At 46.5% G+C, this 20,309-nt stretch overlaps 1 protein-coding gene across 1 annotated transcript in view; it reads left to right on the plus strand.

Annotated features, from left to right (window-relative positions):
- The window catches only part of LOC123990962 (kinesin-like protein KIF26B), a 36,646-nt gene that overhangs the window by 8,577 nt on the left and 7,760 nt on the right, over positions 1 to 20,309 (plus strand). The window contains exons 6-12 of the mRNA XM_046292023.1: positions 1,174 to 1,401; positions 1,777 to 1,870; positions 7,477 to 7,730; positions 14,162 to 14,363; positions 14,997 to 15,153; positions 15,301 to 15,460; positions 15,659 to 19,103. Coding sequence (XP_046147979.1) covers positions 1,174 to 1,401; positions 1,777 to 1,870; positions 7,477 to 7,730; positions 14,162 to 14,363; positions 14,997 to 15,153; positions 15,301 to 15,460; positions 15,659 to 19,103 — 4,540 coding nt within the window. The remainder of the gene's footprint in view (positions 1 to 1,173; positions 1,402 to 1,776; positions 1,871 to 7,476; positions 7,731 to 14,161; positions 14,364 to 14,996; positions 15,154 to 15,300; positions 15,461 to 15,658; positions 19,104 to 20,309) is intronic.

Consider the following 20,309-nt stretch of genomic DNA (forward strand, 5'->3'; position numbering starts at 1 on the left):
GCTGCCTTTCTCTTACTCTTTACCAGTGACGTTTGAAATCTCTCCTCAGTTGCCGAGCTGTGCGATATCCCTACTCCGTTTAGCTTAACGTCTTCTTACACCTATTCCAACGGAAACATATAAATAGCAGGGGATTGAAGCGAATAGAATCAGGAACGCTGGGAAACTCCTAGGGTTTAATGCGACTGCTGTGTCTGTCGTTTCCAACCTCCTTTAAAAGAACGAGAGCATCCTGCCTGTGACCCATATTGACAGCTGCTTTGACTATTCTACAATCACATCTGATGCATTTAGATATTATTGTTTTGGATTTTGAGTGTTTAATAATGCATGGATTTTCATACTTTCCTTCTTGCTTCTATCAGTTTTATTTTGTGTAAAAAAAATGCTTTTACTGTTGTTTTTCCCCCATATGGAATATTTAAATACTCTTTTAGCTTCCACTAAACCTTTTAGTAAATGCTCTTTTTATGGATTTCTATGTAGATCTTGTCTTCGACCTGGACCATTTATCGTAAAAATGAGACCAAACCTTTTTTTTAGATAGAAGATTCAAGTCGGATAATGAATATTCACGTTAGGACTTTATACAATAACTTCAAGTGAAGACTGGGGGTCAGCCTGATGAACTGAAATACTCAGGGACCTCCTCCATATAGCCTAACTCTCGCACACTTTCATACTTTCACATGCACACACTTTCACACTTTCACATGCACACACTTTCACATGCACACACTTTCACATGCACACACATTCACATGCACACACTTTCACATGCACACACACATTAAACATGAACTGATCGTGATTGCTTATCAGTTCAATTGTATATTTATAATTAGTAGGATAATCTGTTTTAACAAACCTTTATTATATTTGTACTTATGTATTGTATATTGTTTGTTTGTGGTGTGGTTTTCATATAAGCCCTTGGGCTTCCAACCACACCTGCACACTGTAAAAAAATAAGTTTATATCTGTATTGTTGTCTATCACCTGTTTTCTTTGGCGCAAATAACAAAATAATATATATATAAAACACATTTGACATAACTTCAAGCATTACGGTATAATTACCTACTCAACACCTGTTCATACCAGTTCCCAACAGCCCCACTGAAAAAAAAACATGATCACATCTTCACTACCAGCTTTCTTCTCTCCACACAGGTCAAAGTGGTGCTGCGAGTCTGCCCCTCTCCCACCGTGCCCCCTTCCCAACCCCAGCCACCCATTCTTAGGGTGGACCCAGCCAAGAGAAGGGTCACCTTTATTGATCCTACCACCAACCACAATCAACAGCCACACTCCAACTCCACGCCGGCACACGCTGGGGAAGCCAAGGGCCACTCTAAGACATATGTCTTTGACGCAGCCTACCCCCTAGAGTCAACCCAGGTCAGTGGGTAGAGTACAGTACGGTTGGTTTGTTATCTCTGTCTGATGACCTGAAAACTGATGGGACTTAAAATGCCGTTTGCAGACAGCCATCGCTATATCGAGCGCTGTTATCTTAGCCTCCCAGCCTCGTTCCTTTCCCAGCTGTGTGTGTTAGTGTTGTTTGATGGATCGGACACACTCAGCCATTTCATTCATTCATGCCCCTCCGCTTAAGTGTTATTTGCGTTTTAAACAGTTGGACGAATGCGAAGGTGGATGGATGGATTCACCCTCTTTTTCTCCTTTTTTCACCCTCATTTTCTCCTTTTTTCACCCACTTTTTCTCCTTTTTTTCACCCTATTTTTCGATCCCTCCTTTATCTTTTCTGCTAGGCGGAGGTGTGTGTAGGTATTCTGCCTGACGTCATCCGTTCTGTGGTCAACGGGGCAGACGGATGTATTCTGTGTTTTGGACATGGTGAAGCAGGTAAGTAATGAACAAAACTGCATAAACCAGCATAAATGTAAAACTGGTCCATGGTCTTTAAAAAAAAGAAATGTTTTACTTTTTTTTAACTAGGCAAGTCAGTTAAGAACAAAATCTTATTTTCAATGACAGCCTAGGAACGGTGGGTTAACTGCCTTGTTCAGGGGCAGAATGACAGATGTTTACCTTGTCAGCTTGGGGTTTCAATCTAGCAATCTTTCTAGCAACTCTGAACTCATCACGAAGGGCTGCAGTGGCTCCCAGGTGTGTGTACCTACACATGCAGTCAAAGCTGGCCATAGCCTTTTGAGGGCCCTATTTCACTAATGTTGTTTTCTCTCACCTTGACAGTGGAGAGAAACACATCTTGCCATTAGGCAGAGAGAAGATTGAGGATTTTATTATAATTGCATGCAATTCTAATGATCTAGCCATGAAGTGGAGAGAAAAAAAATGTAATTTTACAACTAATTTCCTACAATTCTTAACATTTTGCTGAAGGGTGGAGATAAATGTTTGCAATATCTAATACTATAGCTGAGTGAGAGTGACAAAACGATATATGATTACTACAAGTTTAGATAGCTGGCTAGACTAATTTACCAATATTAAAAATGTTAGCTGACATTGCTAATCAAGTGACTGTCAGTGACTGACATAACACTATTTTGAAATTGCACCTTGTGTGTATTCTACTAGTCTAACTCTCAAAAATATATATCTGCAGGCCTGCAAAGGTTGCCTATCCCTGCTCTAGCTGGGCAAACTGGTCTTACCAAGCCCATCATTATCATATTTTGCAGTTGATTCTTAGAATTGTTTATTTCAATATCTGTTTTGTTTGTTGTATTTTTGGTATGTACATTATGCCACACAAAGATTATTATTTAAAAAAAAAATCATTGTTCTAAACTAATCCAATCTGTTCGTTGGACTTATTGCACCTGTTACTGAAATGGTTGTTCCAGTTTAGATTGTTTAGTTAGTCTTATTTATTCATCTTTCTAACCCTGGCAGTCATTCTGAATCCACATTGTGGGTGAATAAAAGTTCCAGTTGTTGGAGAGCCCCACTCTGGCTGAATTCTAATTGGAATTAAATATCACTTTCCAAGCCAGCATAGGCTGCTCAGCAGCAAAAACGTACCAAATGCTGGTCACCAGCAAAGACACAGCGAAGACTGGTCACCAATGAAAACACAGCTAAGGCTGGTCACCAGCAAAAACACAGCTAAGGCTGGTCACCAGCAAAAACACAGCAAAGGCTGGGAACAACGAAAACACAGTGATTGCTGGTCACCACAAAAAACATAGCGAATGCACCAGCAACAACACAGCGAAGGCACCGGCAGAAACACAGCGAAGGCACCAGCAACAACATAGCGAAGGCACCAGCAACAACACAGCGAAGGCACCGACAGAAAGACAGCGAAGGCACCAGCAACAACACAGCAAAGGCACCAGCAGACACACAGCGAAGGCACCGGCAGAAACACAGCGAAGGCACCGGCAGAAACACAGCGAAGGCACCGGCAGACACACAGCGAAGGCACCAGCAGACACACAGCGAAGGCACCAGCAGAAACACAGCGAAGGCACCAGCAGAAACACAGCGAAGGCTAGTCAGCAGCAAAACCAGCATTAGCCAAAAGCATACATGCATACTGTTGATCAGCATGACCAGCCTATGCTCATCTATGATGTTATTTTCATCAGGAAAGTAGCATTGTTTTAAGTGGCCATGAAGACCAAACCTTATAAGGGGAGTGGCTATTATCTCTTTCGTCAATGTCTTTTATATATCTGTTGAATTCATCTTTTATCTTTTTCCTGTGTGGAGTGGCATGGGAGTTGTATCCATCGCTTTCATCTCTCTTTTCCCTATGGGGGCTGTGGTGGCATGGGAGTTGTATCCATCGCTTTCATCTCTCTTTTCCCTATGGGGGCTGTGGTGGCATGGGAGTTGCATCCATCGCTTTCATCTCTCTTTTCCCTATGGGGGCTGTGGTGGCATGGGAGTTGTATCCATCGCTTTCATCTCTCTTTTCCCTATGGGGGCTGTGGTGGCATGGGAGTTGTATCATCGCTTTCATCTCTCTTTTCCCTATGGGGGCTGTGGTGGCATGGGAGTTGCATCCATCGCTTTCATCTCTCTTTTCCCTATGGGGGCTGTGGTGGCATGGGAGTTGTATCCATCGCTTTCATCTCTCTTTTCCCTATGGGGGCTGTGGTGGCATGGGAGTTGTATCCATCGCTTTCATCTCTCTTTTCCCTATGGGGGCTGTGGTGGCATGGGAGTTGTATCCATCGCTTTCATCTCTCTTTTCCCTATGGGGGCTGTGGTGGCATGGGAGTTGTATCCATCGCTTTCATCTCTCTTTTCCCTATGGGGGCTGTGGTGGCATGGGAGTTGTATCCATCGCTTTCATCTCTCTTTTCCCTATGGGGGCTGTGGTGGCATGGGAGTTGTATCCATCGCTTTCATCTCTCTTTTCCCTATGGGGGCTGTGGTGGCATGGGAGTTGTATCCATCGCTTTCATCTCTCTTTTCCCTATGGGGGCTGTGGTGGCATGGGAGTTGTATCCATCGCTTTCATCTCTCTTTTCCCTATGGGGGCTGTGGTGGCATGGGAGTTGTATCCATCGCTTTCATCTCTCTTTTCCCTATGGGGGCTGTGGTGGCATGGGAGTTGTATCCATCGCTTTCATCTCTCTTTTCCCTATGGGGGCTGTGGTGGCATGGGAGTTGTATCCATCGCTTTCATCTCTCTTTTCCCTATGGGGGCTGTGGTGGCATGGGAGTTGTATCCATCGCTTTCATCTCTCTTTTCCCTATGGGGGCTGTGGTGGCATGGGAGTTGTATCCATCGCTTTCATCTCTCTTTTCCCTATGGGGGCTGTGGTGGCATGGGAGTTGTATCCATCGCTTTCATCTCTCTTTTCCCTATGGGGGCTGTGGTGGCATGGGAGTTGTATCCATCGCTTTCATCTCTCTTTTCCCTATGGGGGCTGTGGTGGCATGGGAGTTGTATCCATCGCTTTCATCTCTCTTTTCCCTATGGGGGCTGTGGTGGCATGGGAGTTGCATCCATCGCTTTCATCTCTCTTTTCCCTATGGGGGCTGTGGTGGCATGGGAGGTGTTCCATCGCTTTCATCTCTCTTTTCCCTATGGGGGCTGTGGTGGCATGGGAGGTGTTCCATCGCTTTCATCTCTCTTTTCCCTATGGGGGCTGTGGTGGCATGGGAGGTGTTCCATCTCTCTTTTCCCTATGGGGGCTGTGGTGGCATGGGAGTTGCATCTATCGCTTTCATCTCTCTTTTCCCTATGGGGGCTGTGGTGGCATGGGAGGTGTTCCATCACTTTCATCTCTCTTTTCCCTATGGGGGCTGTGGTGGCATGGGAGGTGTTCCATCTCTCTTTTCCCTATGGGGGCTGTGGTGGCATGGGAGTTGCATCCATCGCTTTCATCTCTCTTTTCCCTATGGGGGCTGTGGTGGCATGGGAGGTGTTCCATCTCTCTTTTCCCTATGGGACCTGTGGTGGCATGGGAGGTGTTCCATCGCTCTTTTCCCTATGGGGGCTGTGGTGGCATGGGAGGTGTTCCATCTCTCTTTTCCCTATGGGGGCTGTGGTGGCATGGGAGGTGTTCCATCTCTCTTTTCCCTATGGGGGCTGTGGTGGCATGGGAGGTGTTCCATCTTTCATCTCTTTTTCCCTATGGGGGCTGTGGTGGCATGGGAGGTGTTCCATCTCTCTTTTCTCTATGGGGGCTGTGGTGGCATGGGAGGTGTTCCATCGCTCTTTTCCCTATGGGGGCTGTGGTGGCATGGGAGGTGTTCCATCTCTCTTTTCCCTATGGGGGCTGTGGTGGCATGGGAGGTGTTCCATCTCTCTTTTCCCTATGGGGGCTGTGGTGGCATGGGAGGTGTTCCATCTCTCTTTTCTCCATGGGGGCTGTGGTGGCATGGGAGGTGTTCCATCTCTCTTTTCCCTATGGGGGCTGTGGTGGCATGGGAGGTGTTCCATCTCTCTTTTCCCTATGGGGGCTGTGGTGGCATGGGAGGTGTTCCATCTCTCTTTTCCCTATGGGGGCTGTGGTGGCATGGGAGGTGTTCCATCCGTCCTCTCCTTTATTCATCCCATCTTCCATTCCATTCATTTTCCACCTCTTCGATAAATAACAGCGGGAGATTCATCCATAATACATCCCAAGTGTTTTTAAGCTTCTTCCGCCGTCGCTCTGCCTGCAAAACACGTCAACATGACACAAATATTTTGTCAGTCAGGATGAGAAGGCCGAGGTGGACTAAAAAACGAAATGGACTGTAAAACGATCTCTGCTCTGCTATTAGGAAAATGGAATCCACTTAGCTTTACTAAAGGCTTTTAATAGATGACTGTCTGTGTGACACAAATACATAAAACCCCTTTCTCTCCTGTAAGGGCAGTGTCTCCTTGGAGCTATACCTTTCTACTACACATGACGCCACCGACCGACCGTAAATCAGATTGAATTAGTCGGGCGGTGTAGACGGCGGCAGGTCGGCTGCCAGGGGATATCAATCTCTCTCCCTCCCTCCATAGAATGGCCCTCTGGAATGAATGATGGCAGGCTGGTTCGCCTTTAATTGGACAAAACCAATTCTCTTACCTTAATTCAATTAGCATTTGGATTAGAGTGAGTAAACCTAGGTCACGGATCACTAGAGTTATGGTACTGTAATACGGGACAAAAGTCCCTCCCTCCTTTATACTGGATCACTTAGGTGGCTTCTACACATTGCTCTATAAAAAGCTCTATAAAAAGGGTTCTGAAAGGGTTCCTTGTGGGGGTCAGGGAAGAACCCTTTTTGGTACTAAGTGGCATCTTTTTTTCAAAGTGCTTATTGGAGGAAGATAAAAGTGTCTGCTAGTAAGTGGCAGTGGCACACAATGTAAAGTGCCGTATGTAAATCCAATCTGGTATTATCAATAAATTCATTATTAAATTGGAGGAAATATGTTCTGTATTATAAACTGGGAGGTTCAAGCCCTGAATGCTGATTGGCTAAAAGCCCTGGTACATCAGACTGTATAGCACGGGTGTGACAATTACGTTGAGAAACAGTTTATAATAGCAATAAGGCACCTAGGGGGATTGCGGTATATATGACCAATAGACCACGGCTAAGGGCTGTTCTTATGTACGACACAATGCGGAATGCCTGGATTACAGCCCTTAGCCGTGGTATATTGGCCATATAACACACCACCTTGAGCCTTGCTTAAATAACTTCCATTTCAGAAGATGGTATTTTGACAGTGTTTTGGGTGTGGACAATTAAAACTGTTTTGTTAGAACCTTAATGTGGGTGGAAATCTGCCCTTTCTATCCCCTCTGTCCTCCAAGTTAACCCTACAATTGGGACATGTACTGTAAATACTGACAGTTTCAATAAACCAACTCTGAAGCTCCCCCCCCCTACCCGCGAGCTCTTTACCAAGATGCTCTGTCTCTTTCTCTCTCTCCCTCTCACGCACGCACGCACGCACACACACAAAGACACACACACACAGAGCACCCAAACTGACTGTGTTGTGTGTGTCTTATTATTGTGGTTAACAGGGAAGTCGAACACCATGATGGGTAGTGATAGCAGCAGCCAGAGTTTAGGGGTCATCCCATGTGCCATCTCCTGGTTCTACAGTCACACAGAGAGGAGGAGGAGGGAGAGGACTGGGGCCAGCCTGGCTGTGTCTGTGTCCGCTATGGAGGTCTGTGGGGAGGACGAGACCCTCAGGGACTTACTGTCAGGCAACCTCCAGGACAGCCCATCAGCAGACCTTTATCTCTTTGAGGACCCCATCTATGGAATACAGGTAAATGATGATACAGGGGCTTATTGTTGTGGACGGTTCAGATCACATAGAAATGTGTAACGTTTATAGAACTGACTTGATTCTTTGCTATGCAGAATATGGAAGAGTCAGCTCTCTATTGAATTTCTCTATGTGCAGCCTTGGTATGAAATCTCTGCGTAAGAACAGTTTCTTAATGAAGTCCCAAGTCTTAAGAACACAGAAAAACACATGCTACTGTAGTTACATTGTTACTACTACACATGTCACTAAGGTGTCATGTCACTCTAAGGGTATCTTACAGGGCCTTCAGAAAGTATTCATAACCCCTTGACTTATTCCACATTTTGTTGTGTTACAGCCTGAATTAAAAATGCATTAAACGGATCTTTTTTCTCACCCATCTACACACAGTACCCCATAATGCCAAAGTGAAAACATGTTTTTAAAAATGTTAGAAATGTATTTAAAATGTACTTAAAGTGATATACGGAAATATCTCATTTATATAAGTATTCACACCCCCGTGTCAATACATGTCAGAATAACTTTTGGCAGCGATTACAGATGTGAGTCTTTCTGGGTAAGTCTTTAAGAGCTTTGTACATCTGGATTGTACAATATTTGCACATTGTTCTTTTAAAATCTCTCCAAGCTTTGACAAGTAAGTTGTTGATCATTTCTCATTTTTCAAGTCTTGCCATAGATTTTCAAGCCAATTAAAGTCAAAACTATAACTAGGCCACTCAGGAACATTCGATGTCGTCTTGGTAAGCAACTCCAATGTATATTTGGTCTTGTTTTTTTAGGTTATTTTCCAGCTAAAATGTGAATGTTTCCTAGTGTCTGTTGGAAAGTAGACTGAACCAAGTTTTTCTGTGTTAGCTCTATTCCGTTTATTTTATCCCCCAAAATTCCCTAGTCCTTGCTGTTGACAAGCATTCCCATAACATGATGCAACCACCACATGCTTGAAATTATGAAGAGTGTTGGATTTGCCCAAAATATAACGCTTTATATTCAGGAAATGAAGTTTTACATTTTTTGTTTTTTTTGTTGCAGTTTTACTTTAGTGCCTTATTGCAAACAGGATGCATGTTTTGGAATAGTTTTATTCTGTACAGGCTTCCTTCTTTTCACACTGTCATTTAGGTTAGTATTGTGGAGTAACTACAATGTTGTTGAGCCATACTTAGTTTTCTCCTATCACAGCCATTAAACTCTGTAACTGTTTAAAAGTCACCATTCGCCTCATACGAATGGTGGCTATTTTAGCATGTAAATCTTGTGGGGCAAACTAATGTTTTGGGAATGTGTGCCAGCAAAGCCACAACACAACGCTAAACAATACTTTAATTGCGCTATAACAGTAAGAAACGGTGCCCACAAACTGTTAGGAACAACATAAAGCTATCCCAACAGCAGAGTCCCAACAGCAGTCCCAAAACCTTACCTCTACTACACCTGGTTATCAGCGGAGCCTTGTCTGGCAGCGAAGCAGCCCTTTAAAAATTCAGAATTCAGAACATGGGCCGTTCTTACAGTGTTTTCCCTGTACACCAAGTCAGAACCATAGGATAAATGAAGGGGGCATATAAGCAGACAATGAAAGCTCCTACAATATTCATTGATTACATTTCTCTAAAACAGGTTATAGGCTACATGTGCACCACCAAGTCAGAATAGCTGGTAAAATTAAGAGGGGAAAATAGACCAAATTTTAAGGATGAGGCACATGGGCTACTAACAGTTTACTACACAACATACACTTAGCTACAGTACACATATCTCTATGGCATATTACATAATGTATGCAGCAGCATACAATACATTTTTGGACACCTTGTTGTGCTGTGCTGACTTCAACAGGAAGGTGGCACGGCGGTCCTTCGTGATAAAACTTTGTCATCAAAGTCTGGTATTCTCTGGATTTATGGTGCTTTAAAGACAACTGGGAACTCTGGTTAAAACAAGGTTGAAATATGATGACATCAGTGATCTTCAGGTCGGAGTTCTAGAAAGAGGCCAGAGTTCCTGAGTTGGATGACCGTTTAAAATGTATTTTCCCAGTCAGAGCTCATTTTTTCCCAAGTTCCCAGTTGTCTTGAACTCACTGAAGTCAGATTTCCCAGTTCTGAGTTAACAGTTGTTTTGAGCACGGCAAAAATCCTGCTGGATTGACAGCATGGCCAATGTTGAATGTTTATCATTAAAGCTTGGCAAAGAGACCCTTAAACATAGACTTGGACCACACAGCCACTCCACTGAATAGCAGGCTAGTGATTGCTTTGCAATACTTGCAGTTAGCCACTAATTCTTTCCAAACCACTCATTGTTGAATTTGCAATTTCCAACTTGTTGTTGTCCAATGAGCACCGACACATTTTATCTATAATTTCTTTTCACTATTTATCTTCATATGACAAGGATTAAAAAGGATTTGCCAGTAGATTGTCAACTTGATTCATGATGATGACTGTCAGCTAAGATTTTGAAAGTATGATGTTGACATCAGTCCAATCAAAGCTACTGTAGACATAATGGGATAGTAATTTTATCTGTGGCCAATGACCTTGAGCCTTCTTGGATGGGCACTTCTAATGTAACTCTATGGCAGCACCCAACGGGATTGAATTTTCTAGCTTTACCCTTAGATTTGGTGGTGACGTAGCGCCCTTATGAGTGACAGAACACGAGCCAATGTATAAAATATTTTTGTATTTATTTTAGCTAAAAATTGGGAGCTCTGCCCTGAATGACAGGTCACCACTGGCCTCATGGTGATATCCCTGAGCGGTATCCTTCCTCTCCAGAAACTTAGTTATGAAGGACGCCTGTATCTTTGTAGTGACTGGGTGTGACCATCCAAAGTATAATTAATAACGTCACCATGCTCAAGGGGATATTCAACATCTGCTTTTTAAACATTTACCCATCTACCAATAGGTGCCCTTCTTTTTTTACCAGGTAAATTGACTGAAAACTCATTCACAGCCTGGGGAGTAGTTGCAGGGCAGAGGAATGAGCCAATCGTAAGCTAGGGATGATTAGGTGACAGTATGAGGGCCAGATTAGGAATTTAGGTAGGACATCAGGGTTAACACCCCTACTCTTACGATAAGCAAATGTTTACTCCGGAACTTATTTATGTAACGGCTCTCTTCTATCTCTTCCTTTGATGAAGAGGTAGAACAAGGATCGGACCAAAATGCAGCGTGATGGTGATTCATGATATTTTAATGAAGGAAAAACTAAACATACAGAAACTACAAAGATAACGAAATGAAATAACGAAAACCGAAACAGCCCTATCTGGTGCAAACACAAAGACAGGAACAATCACCCACGAAACACTCACAGAATATGGCTGCCTAAATATGGTTCCCAATCAGAGACAACGATAATCACCTGACTCTGATTGAGAACCGCCTCAGGCAGCCATAGACTACGTAGACACCCCACAAAACTCCTAAGACAAAAACACACCACAACAACCCATGTCACACCCTGGCCTGACCAAATAAATAAAGAAAACACAAAATACTAAGACCAAGGCGTGACAGAAACCCCCCCCCCTAAGGTGCGGACTCCCGGACACACCTCAAAACCATAGGGAGGGTCTGGGTGGGCGTCCGTCCATGGTGGCGGCTCCGGCTCCGGCTCGGGACGTGGACCCCACTCCATTAATGTCATAGTTCCTCCCCCTCGCGTCCTGGGATAATCCACCCTCGCCGCCGACCATGGCCCAATAGTCCCCACCCAGAACCCCACTGGACTGAGGGGCAGCTTGTGATTGAGGGGTAGCTCGGGACTGAGGGGTAGCTCAGCACTGAGGGGAAGCCCAGCACTGAGGGGAAGCCCAGCACTGAGGGGAAGCCCAGCACTGAGGGAAAGCCCAGCACTGAGAGGAAGCTCAGGCAGGTAGTTGGCTCCGGCAGATCCTGGCTGGCTGGCGGACCTGGAAGAGTCTGGTTGACTGGCAGATCTGGAAGAGTCTGGTTGACTGGCAGATCTGGAAGAGTCTGGTTGACTGGCAGATCTGGAAGAGTCTGGCTGACTGGCAGATCTGGAAAAGTCTGGCTGACTGGCAGATCTGGAAGAGTCTTGGCTGACTGGCAGATCTGGAAGAGTCTGGATGACTGGCGGATCTAGCTGCTCTGGCTGCTCCATGCAGACTGGCAGCTCTGGCTGCTCTATGCAGACTGACAGCTCTGGCTGCTCTATGCAGACTGGCAGCCCCATGCAGACTGGCAGCTCTGGCTGCTCTATGCAGACTGGCAGCTCTATGCAGACTGGCAGCTCTGGCTGCTCCATGCAACCTGGCAGCTCTGGCTGCTCCATGCAGACTGACAGGTCTGGCTGCTCTATGCAGACTGGCAGCTCCATGCAGACTGGCAGCTCTGGCTGCTCTATGCAGACTGGCAGCTCTATGCAGACTGGCAGCTCTGGCTGCTCCATGCAACCTGGCATCTCTGGCTGCTCCATGCAGACTGACAGCTCTGGCTGCTCCATGCAGACTGGCAGCTCTGGCTGCTCCATGCAGTCTGACAGCTCAGGCTGCTCCATGCAGACTGGCAGCTCAGGCTGCGCTGAACAGGCAGGAGACTCCGGCAGCGCTGGAGAGAAGGAAGGCTCTGGCTGCGCTAAACAGGCGGGAGACTCCTGCAGCGCAGGAGAGGAGAAAGGCTCTGCCAGTGCTGAACAGGCGGGAGACTCCGGCAGCGCTGGAGAGGCGAGGCGCACTGTAGGCCTGATGTGTGGTGCTGGCACTGGTGGAACTGGATAGAGAACACGCACAGGAAGCCTGGTGCGGGGAGCTGCCACTGGAGGACTGGTGTGTGGAGGTGGCTCTGGATAGACCGGACCGTGCAGGCGCACTGGAGCTCTTGAGCAACGAGCCTGCCCAACCTTACCTGGCTCGATGCCCACTCTAGCCCAGCCAATATGAAGAGCTGGTATGAACCGCACCGGGCTATGCACCCGCACTGGAAACACTGTGCGCTCTATAGCATAACACGGTGCCTGCCCGGTCTCTCTAAGCACAGGGAGTTTGTGCAGGTCTCCTACCTGGCATAGCCATACTCCCTGTGAGCCCCCCCCCAATACATTTTTGGGGCTGACTCTCAGGCTTCCATCCGCGTCGCCGTGCTGCCTCCTCATACCAGCGCCTCTCCGCTTTCTTCGCCTCCAGTTCTTCCTTGGGGCGGCGATATTCTCCAGGCTGAGCCCAAGGTCCTTCACCGTCCAGTTCGTCCTCCCATGTCCAGTCCTTCTCTCACTGCACCTTGGTGCGGCTACACTCCCCTGGTTTAGCCCAGGGTCCTCTCCCGTCGAGGATTTCCTCCCAAGTCCAGAAATTCTTGTCGCGCTGCTCCTGCTGCCACTGTTGCCTGTTACCACGCCACTTGGTCTGGGTGGGGTGGGTGATTCTGTAACGGCTCTCTTCTATCTCCTCCTCTGATGAAGAGGTAGAACAAGGATCGGACCAAAATGCAGCGTGATGGTGATTCATTATATTTTAATGAAGGAAAATCTAAACATACAAAAACTACAAAAAAAAACTAAATGAAATAACGAAAACCAAAACAGCCCTATCTGGTGCAAACACAAAGACAGGAACAATCACCCACGAAACACTCACAGAATATGGCTGCCTAAATATGGTTCCCAATCAGAGACAACGATAATCACCTGACTCTGATTGAGAACCGCCTCAGGCAGCCATAGACTACGTAGACACCCCACAAAACTCCTAAGACAAAAACGCACCACTATAACCCATGTCACACCCTGGCCTGACCAAATAAATAAAGAAAACACAAAATACTAAGACCAAGGCGTGACAATTTAGGCTTGCCATAACAAAGGGGTTGAATACTTATTGACTCAAGCCATTTCAGCCTTTAATTTTTAATACATTTGTAAAAATGTCGAAAAATATATATATTTTTTCAATTCCACTTTGACATTAAGGGGGTATTGTGTGTAGGCAGTGACACAAAATAGCAATTTAATCCATTTTAAATTCAGACTGTAACACAACAAAATGTGGCAAAAGTCAGGGAGTGTTAATACTTTCTGAAGGCACTGTATATAATTACTTATATATAATTACTGTTTTGTTTGGTACTAACACAGTCAGGAATTAGACAACACTAATTCATTCCTTATTCAGATGCATTATCAGAAGAGCCAGGGAGTGGGATTTAACTTAATTACAGTACATAATCCCTGTTACAAAATTACATTGGCATTGTCACATTGAACAACACGTCATATTATATTCATGCCTTGCTGTGCCGGTGTCTGTCCCGGAGTCCCCCTTTCCCCCTCTGTGCCGTTGTACCTCTATCCGACCTTTCTCCCTCTCTACATACATTATCTATGTTCTGTCGTGAAAATAAAATACAAATATAAAATAAAGTGAAGTATGATCTCTTCCTCTAATGCAGCTTCGGCACCACAGTGTGGTATCTGCCCCCAACGCCGAGAGAGCTGCCTTCCTGCTGGATGCAGCCATCGCATCGCGCCACCGTGCCGGCGGCCCGACGAGTGGAGCTCGCAGTGACATCACCACACCATCGTCCTCCTCCAACTCCCATATGTTTTTTACTCTGCACGTCCAACAGCAGCTCACAGAGGGCAGCGGCAAAGGTGGCTATTTCTGTACATTGTAGAAAAGATAACTCTGGCATGCTATTCCGTATATAGATCAGATAGAGATATATATGGGCCCTGTATCTACGGTGTGTAGGAAATAAGGTTATTACCTATGCACATTGCCTATTGTGTCCACGTTTCAGTCAGAGTACTTTGTCAAGACACTGACAGTAAAAATGTCTGTACGCTCTTTATTTTTGTTCGTATTTTTTCCTTCTTCTTATTGGTCAGTGACCTGTACGTAGCTTGCACTGTATGTGTCACCGTACGGACTCGTGAGTAAGCTATCAAGCTAATATCTGGAGACTTCATTTGCATACGGCTGACTGAATAAACTGTACCTCATTTGTTTTCTAACAATACTTGGAATACTTTGGATTTATTTTTTATTATTTTCTTTGCTCTATTCTCAACTATTCTCTCTGGTGATCTCAGTTTTTCCGCCCTTCATTTCCTCTAGTGAATTCTCTCCTCTCCTCTCCTCTCCTCTCCTCTCCTCTCCTCTCCTCTCCTCTCCTCTCCTCTCCTCTCCTCTCCTCTCCTCTCCTCTCCTCTCCTCTCCTCTCCTCTCCTCTCCTCTCCTCTCCTCTCCTCTCCTCTCCCTCTCCACTCCTCTCCCTCTCTCAGTACCAGGGGGTCATAGCAGGTTGATCATGATAGACCTGGCTAACAGTATAAAGGGGACCTGTAGAACCAGTGACAGCAGAACAGGACGTCCTGAGTCTGAACTGGGCAGTGTTATACTGGCCCTACTCAACAATGGAAACAAAAACATCCCCTACAGGTTAGAAACTGGAGACTTTCAATTTAAAACAATAGAGTAGATCATGAAATTGAGTCTTTAATACTGGTATGTCATATAATTGTACGTATATGTACGTGTTATGTGGACGGTGATGATGAGGATGGTTGTATTTTGTGCTCACCACAGAGATAGTAAAGTGACCATGCTGCTACAGGAGTCTCTGGGTAATATTAACTGTCATACGACCGTGCTGGCCCATGTGACTGACTCACCAGAACACTTCCCAGAGACACTCTCCACTGTCCAAATTTCCTCGCGCATTCGCAGGACACAGAAGAAGGCAAACGTATGTCTACTGAATTATAGATTACTTACCATTACATTCTTGGTGCCAAGAATTGTTAAAAGTGGTATTCAATTAACCTTGGGTGGCCTAACAGTAAACAATTGAAGCAGTTTAGTAGCATTTTGTTTTGTGGCGAGGCAAAAAAATGATCACTAACTTTGACCTCTCTCTCTCTCTCTCGCTCTCTCTCGCTCTCAGTATTCAACATCCTGCTCTCCCAGTGGTAGAAGTCTGACTAGAGAGAGGAGTGGAGGGAGTAGTCCCTTCTCTCTCAGAGCGTTTCACTCTACCAATGCTGTGGACTCTGACCTCAGTGACCTGCCCCAGCTCAGGCTCGGTGGCGATCTGCTGGATGACCACTCCAGCAGCAACCAGTGCTGTGACACGGTCATCCACGTCAACCCCGATGGCTCGGTCCAGCAGCCCAGTGCGGAGCTGACCCAGCAGGGCCAGGGCCAGCCGGAGTTTACCCCCATTATCCACTCTCTACACCAGAATAAGGCTGAAGCGGAATCGGAGGATGCTGAGCTTTCTGCTCTAAAGAAAGAGCTATTGCAGCACCTTCTAAACATCATGCCCAGACTGCAGGGAGAGAAGAAGAAGAATGAGAGCATCATCCAAGAACAACTTCCTCAGAATACAGCAGAAGTGGGCCAATGTGAGAGGAACTTAAGTCTTAAGTGTGACACTTTCGCAGAGCTGCAGGAGCGACTCGGGTGCATCGGCGTCAGCGAAACAGTTACCAAGTCATCGTTAAAAGAACCGTCTGCCATGACCGAGTCCCTTCCAGTCCCCCAAGATGGCTTAGGCAGAACTGAGACTGTGGAGAATACCTCCTTGAAACTACTGAATATGAAGGTGAAGTGGTGTGAGCTTTCCATTGTGGGCGAGAAAGAGAGCCGGGTGACAGATGGCAGTCTTCCGGTCGACAGTTTTCAGAGAGAGGACTCTGGTCTGTATGACTGTGAGGAGGGAAGTGCAGCCAGCTCCAAAGAGGACCAACCAAACCCATGTGGCTCTATCAGTATACATCCAGCCTGCCAGAACCAAGGCAACCCCCCTGAGTACAGCTTTCTTCCACAGCACAGTGACATCTACACTCAGATCAGCCCGGTGCCAAGCTCTCATCCTCCTCTGTCTCTTCTTCCTCTGCCTCTGGAGCCAGCTGGATACCCAGGGAGGTCTGGCTTGCTGCAACACCAGACCAGGACCTCTCCGGCGGGCAAGAGCACTCCGATATCCCCCTCTCTCTCTCCATCCCTCCTCTCCCCCTCATCCTCCACCACCTCCTCCTTGGCTACCAGTGTTCTCCTAGGAGAGATGATCCTTCCCCAGCTTTCCAAGCAGCCTACTACAGAGTCAGACCTGAAGGAGATGAAGGCCACCATCACGGTCATGGTCCAGCAGCCGTTGGACCAGACGGGTCAGGATGAGCTGGTGTTCACCATGGTGGAGGAGGTGACCATCAGCGGGGCGCTGGAGAGAGGAGGCCGGGCAGGGAACATCATCAGGATCAGGGATGCCCACTCCTCCTCTGGCCAGGCTTCTTCAGGGTCAGTACTGGGTTCCCTTCCCATCAGGATTATCAGTAACATTAGTGAAGATTCTACAGGTTCCACTATCAAGGCGATGGACCCTGCTACTACCACTAAGATCATGGCTGTGGAAGCCAACACCAAACCCAAAGCCATGTCTTCTCTCTCCAGGGTGGAGAACCGGGTCTTGCCCTCCTTTATAAACCCCTCGCTCGCTGACCTCAGTAGGAGTAGTGATGCGGAGGGGTCTCGTCATCGCCGAGGGGTTTCTAACACCCGTTTCACGCGAGCGGATGCTTATGCTGAACCCGAGAAGAGAGATCATCTAAAAGGTTCAGGAAGTAAAACGGCGATGGAGACAGAAGGTGCGTTCTATATTACTGAGAGGAATCACGAGAAGAATACCAACGAGAGTGTTTTGATGCCTTTCCCAGGTGAAACTAATAGTATTGCATCATGTGACACACATGCCTGGGAGGAGACCGGTTGCTATGAGATGATGTCATTAGAGAATAGGGCCAGAGGGAGGAGTGGTAACCAAGCAGAAAGGAGCTATCCCAGAGGAGGGGAGTTCACCACCTGTTCCCTAACCTGTTATGACCGGGTCTTACCTGTTCCATCTTCCCTAATTACTCCAAAGACACCAGGGGACAGTAGTGAAAGGAGCAGGAATACACCAGAGAATTGTATCCCTGGTTACCTTGCAGCTACCCACCACAAAACAGCCAGTCTACCAAGAGGTTGGCATAATATCAACAAGCAGGAGAGCTATGTAATGAGCGAGGAGTATAAAGATAAAGCCCCAGACGTTACATCATCCACCCCTGGTAGTCCCTGGGTGACCCTGGAGAGGAGGCCATCCTCAGCCAGGCAGGGAATCTTCTCCTGTGCCAGGGAGAGCCTCCCTCTCCCCTTCTCACCAGCTCGGAAGTACAGCCTGGAGCAGCAGCAGAGACAGAGAACTAGTAACAGTCCTCTCAGCACAGCCAGTAGTTCACCGTTGGAGCCCAAGCCATCCACTCGGAGTGTTAGATATGATAGCGGCAAGCTGGAATCTCCCATAGAGGAAAGCAGTAGGCTCTTCAGTGCTAAACTAGAGCAGTTGGCAAGCAGGACCAACTCTTTAGGTAGAATACCACTAGAGTTCCACACTCTGGACCGAGGCAGTAGCCTATCCTCTGTGAGCTCCATGGGGAGCTCCAAGGGCTCCAAAGGAAGTTGGGAAAGGGAGTCCAGCCAATCCACCCTAACCCGGGCCAGCAGGAGCCCCAGGAGGGCCCCTAGGTCCATTCCCTTGACTGACAAAAACACCTCCTACACAGCCCATTCTCCCAAAACCAACAAGTCAACCTTTATAACTGAGCCCAACACCACCACCTCCACAGCCCTCCAGTCTCCTAGAACCAGCCGATCTAAGCTCTCTGCGGTGGGGAAACTGATGATGACCAGCCCTAAGGTCCGCCGGATATCCATCCCCATCCCCAGTACCAAAAACCTCAGCTTCTCTCCCAAGGCGTTCCGTCAGTCCATCAACAGGAGCGCCAGTCTGTCCCCTGATGGGAAGAGAAATGAGCATGGTCCACCCTGGTCCACCCAGTCTCTAAGCCGAAACCAGACCCCCTCGCCCCAGACCCTACCACCACGCCTCATAGCAAAGTCCCCCGTCCGGGTAATCAACGGGCGCATCTCAGAGCTCCTCCAGATCGGCAGAGAGCCCTACCCCTCTGGTGGGGCCTCCGGAGGACTAGTTCTAGACAAGATGGCAGCAGCGGCTGGAGCTGCCTGTAGATCCATGGGAGAGGTTCATCCTGTTCACCCTGTACCCTCACCCTATGCCAGGGTAACAGCGCCTCGCAGGCCCAACCACCTCAGCGGGCACGCCAGTGATGTCACTAGTGTGTTGAGCGGGGAGCTGCCCCCGGCCATGGGTAAGACAGCGTTATTGACCAATAGGAACAGCGTGGTGAGCAGTGGCTATGAGAGCATGGTTAGGGACAGCGAAGCCACAGGGAGCATTACATCCAACAGAGACTCTATCAGCAATAAGAGCTGTTCTATGATCAGTGTGGCCCGAAGTGAGAGGAACCCCAAAAGGAGGAGCAGCAACGGTAAGATCTGATCTGGGTAATTCCTTAATTGAATGCACAGCCAGCGAGCAAAACTGGACAAAACTGGTTGAAATGACCTGGTAATGACTGCATTTGAACCAGTTTTACCCGCTGGTCATATTGTAAGTCGCTGTAGTTACAAGTGTGTGATTAATGTTTCCTGCTTTGCATTTTGTGTTGTGTTAAAATAGCAGGAATGTGCTCTGTGGATTTGGTGAACAAAGTCTTCTGTGTTAACAACTACAAAAAACATGGATGTGCAATGAAGTGAGGAACAGCGCTATGTGTGTGACGTGCATTTTCACAAATTGTAATGCATTGTACAGTAATATTGGCTTTTTATGTAATTCATTGGTATTGCACAGATTACTATCCATTGCATTTACTGTCCTCTTATTTGCCTCCAAAGACTTTATCTAGGTCACATCATTAATTAATGAGCCCAAGGAGAAAAGTGCTTGAATTGTCAAGTAAAAATAGTCTTGATATTAGTGGGGCTTGTATTTGTCTTGTCGTGGAAATTCTACACAGGGACACTCAAAGTCAATCTTAAATTAATAATTGTTTATTAACAGGGAGGTCTGGAGAAGAGTTAACTGGAGAAATTCCAACAAACTTGATGCACCATAGTGAACTTCTGTCAGGAGCTCTGCCAGGGCAGTCCCGTTAGACCTGTATTGTACTGGTTACAGACAAGTACATAGTTATAGTTCATAGGGTTGGTTCTGGCATGTTTCTGGCACCATCTCCTATCTTAACTTATAGAACATAGTCTTGGTGTTCTGCCAGATGGTCCTAAGGAGGGGATCATGTCGCCCACCCTTCATATCTTTACCAAGCACAGGCAGGAACCGAGGATTATTTATGACACTAAAACAAGATGAACATTTTCAAGGCTGTCTCTTCACAAGATAAAATGTTCCATCCTCTTAATAATCATTACATTTTAAGGTAAGCATTAGATTTTTAGCTTCTATATCAAAATGCATCATTGTAACAAAATTAAAATAAAGGTTATACTTAAATTAACGGGAGTGAATCTAATTTCTTTCATAATCATCATACTAAAGCTAAAATCTACAATCAAAGTAGTAAGTAAACAAAATCAATGCTTAAAAACACGGACACTTTCAAACCCTCCATTCTGGGTTGTACAATCCAACTTGCAAAACCATGGCTTAAGATCTTCGCTTCATACAATTCCAC

This window comes from Oncorhynchus gorbuscha, linkage group LG12, assembly GCF_021184085.1.
Source record: "Oncorhynchus gorbuscha isolate QuinsamMale2020 ecotype Even-year linkage group LG12, OgorEven_v1.0, whole genome shotgun sequence".
Taxonomy (NCBI): domain Eukaryota; kingdom Metazoa; phylum Chordata; class Actinopteri; order Salmoniformes; family Salmonidae; genus Oncorhynchus; species Oncorhynchus gorbuscha.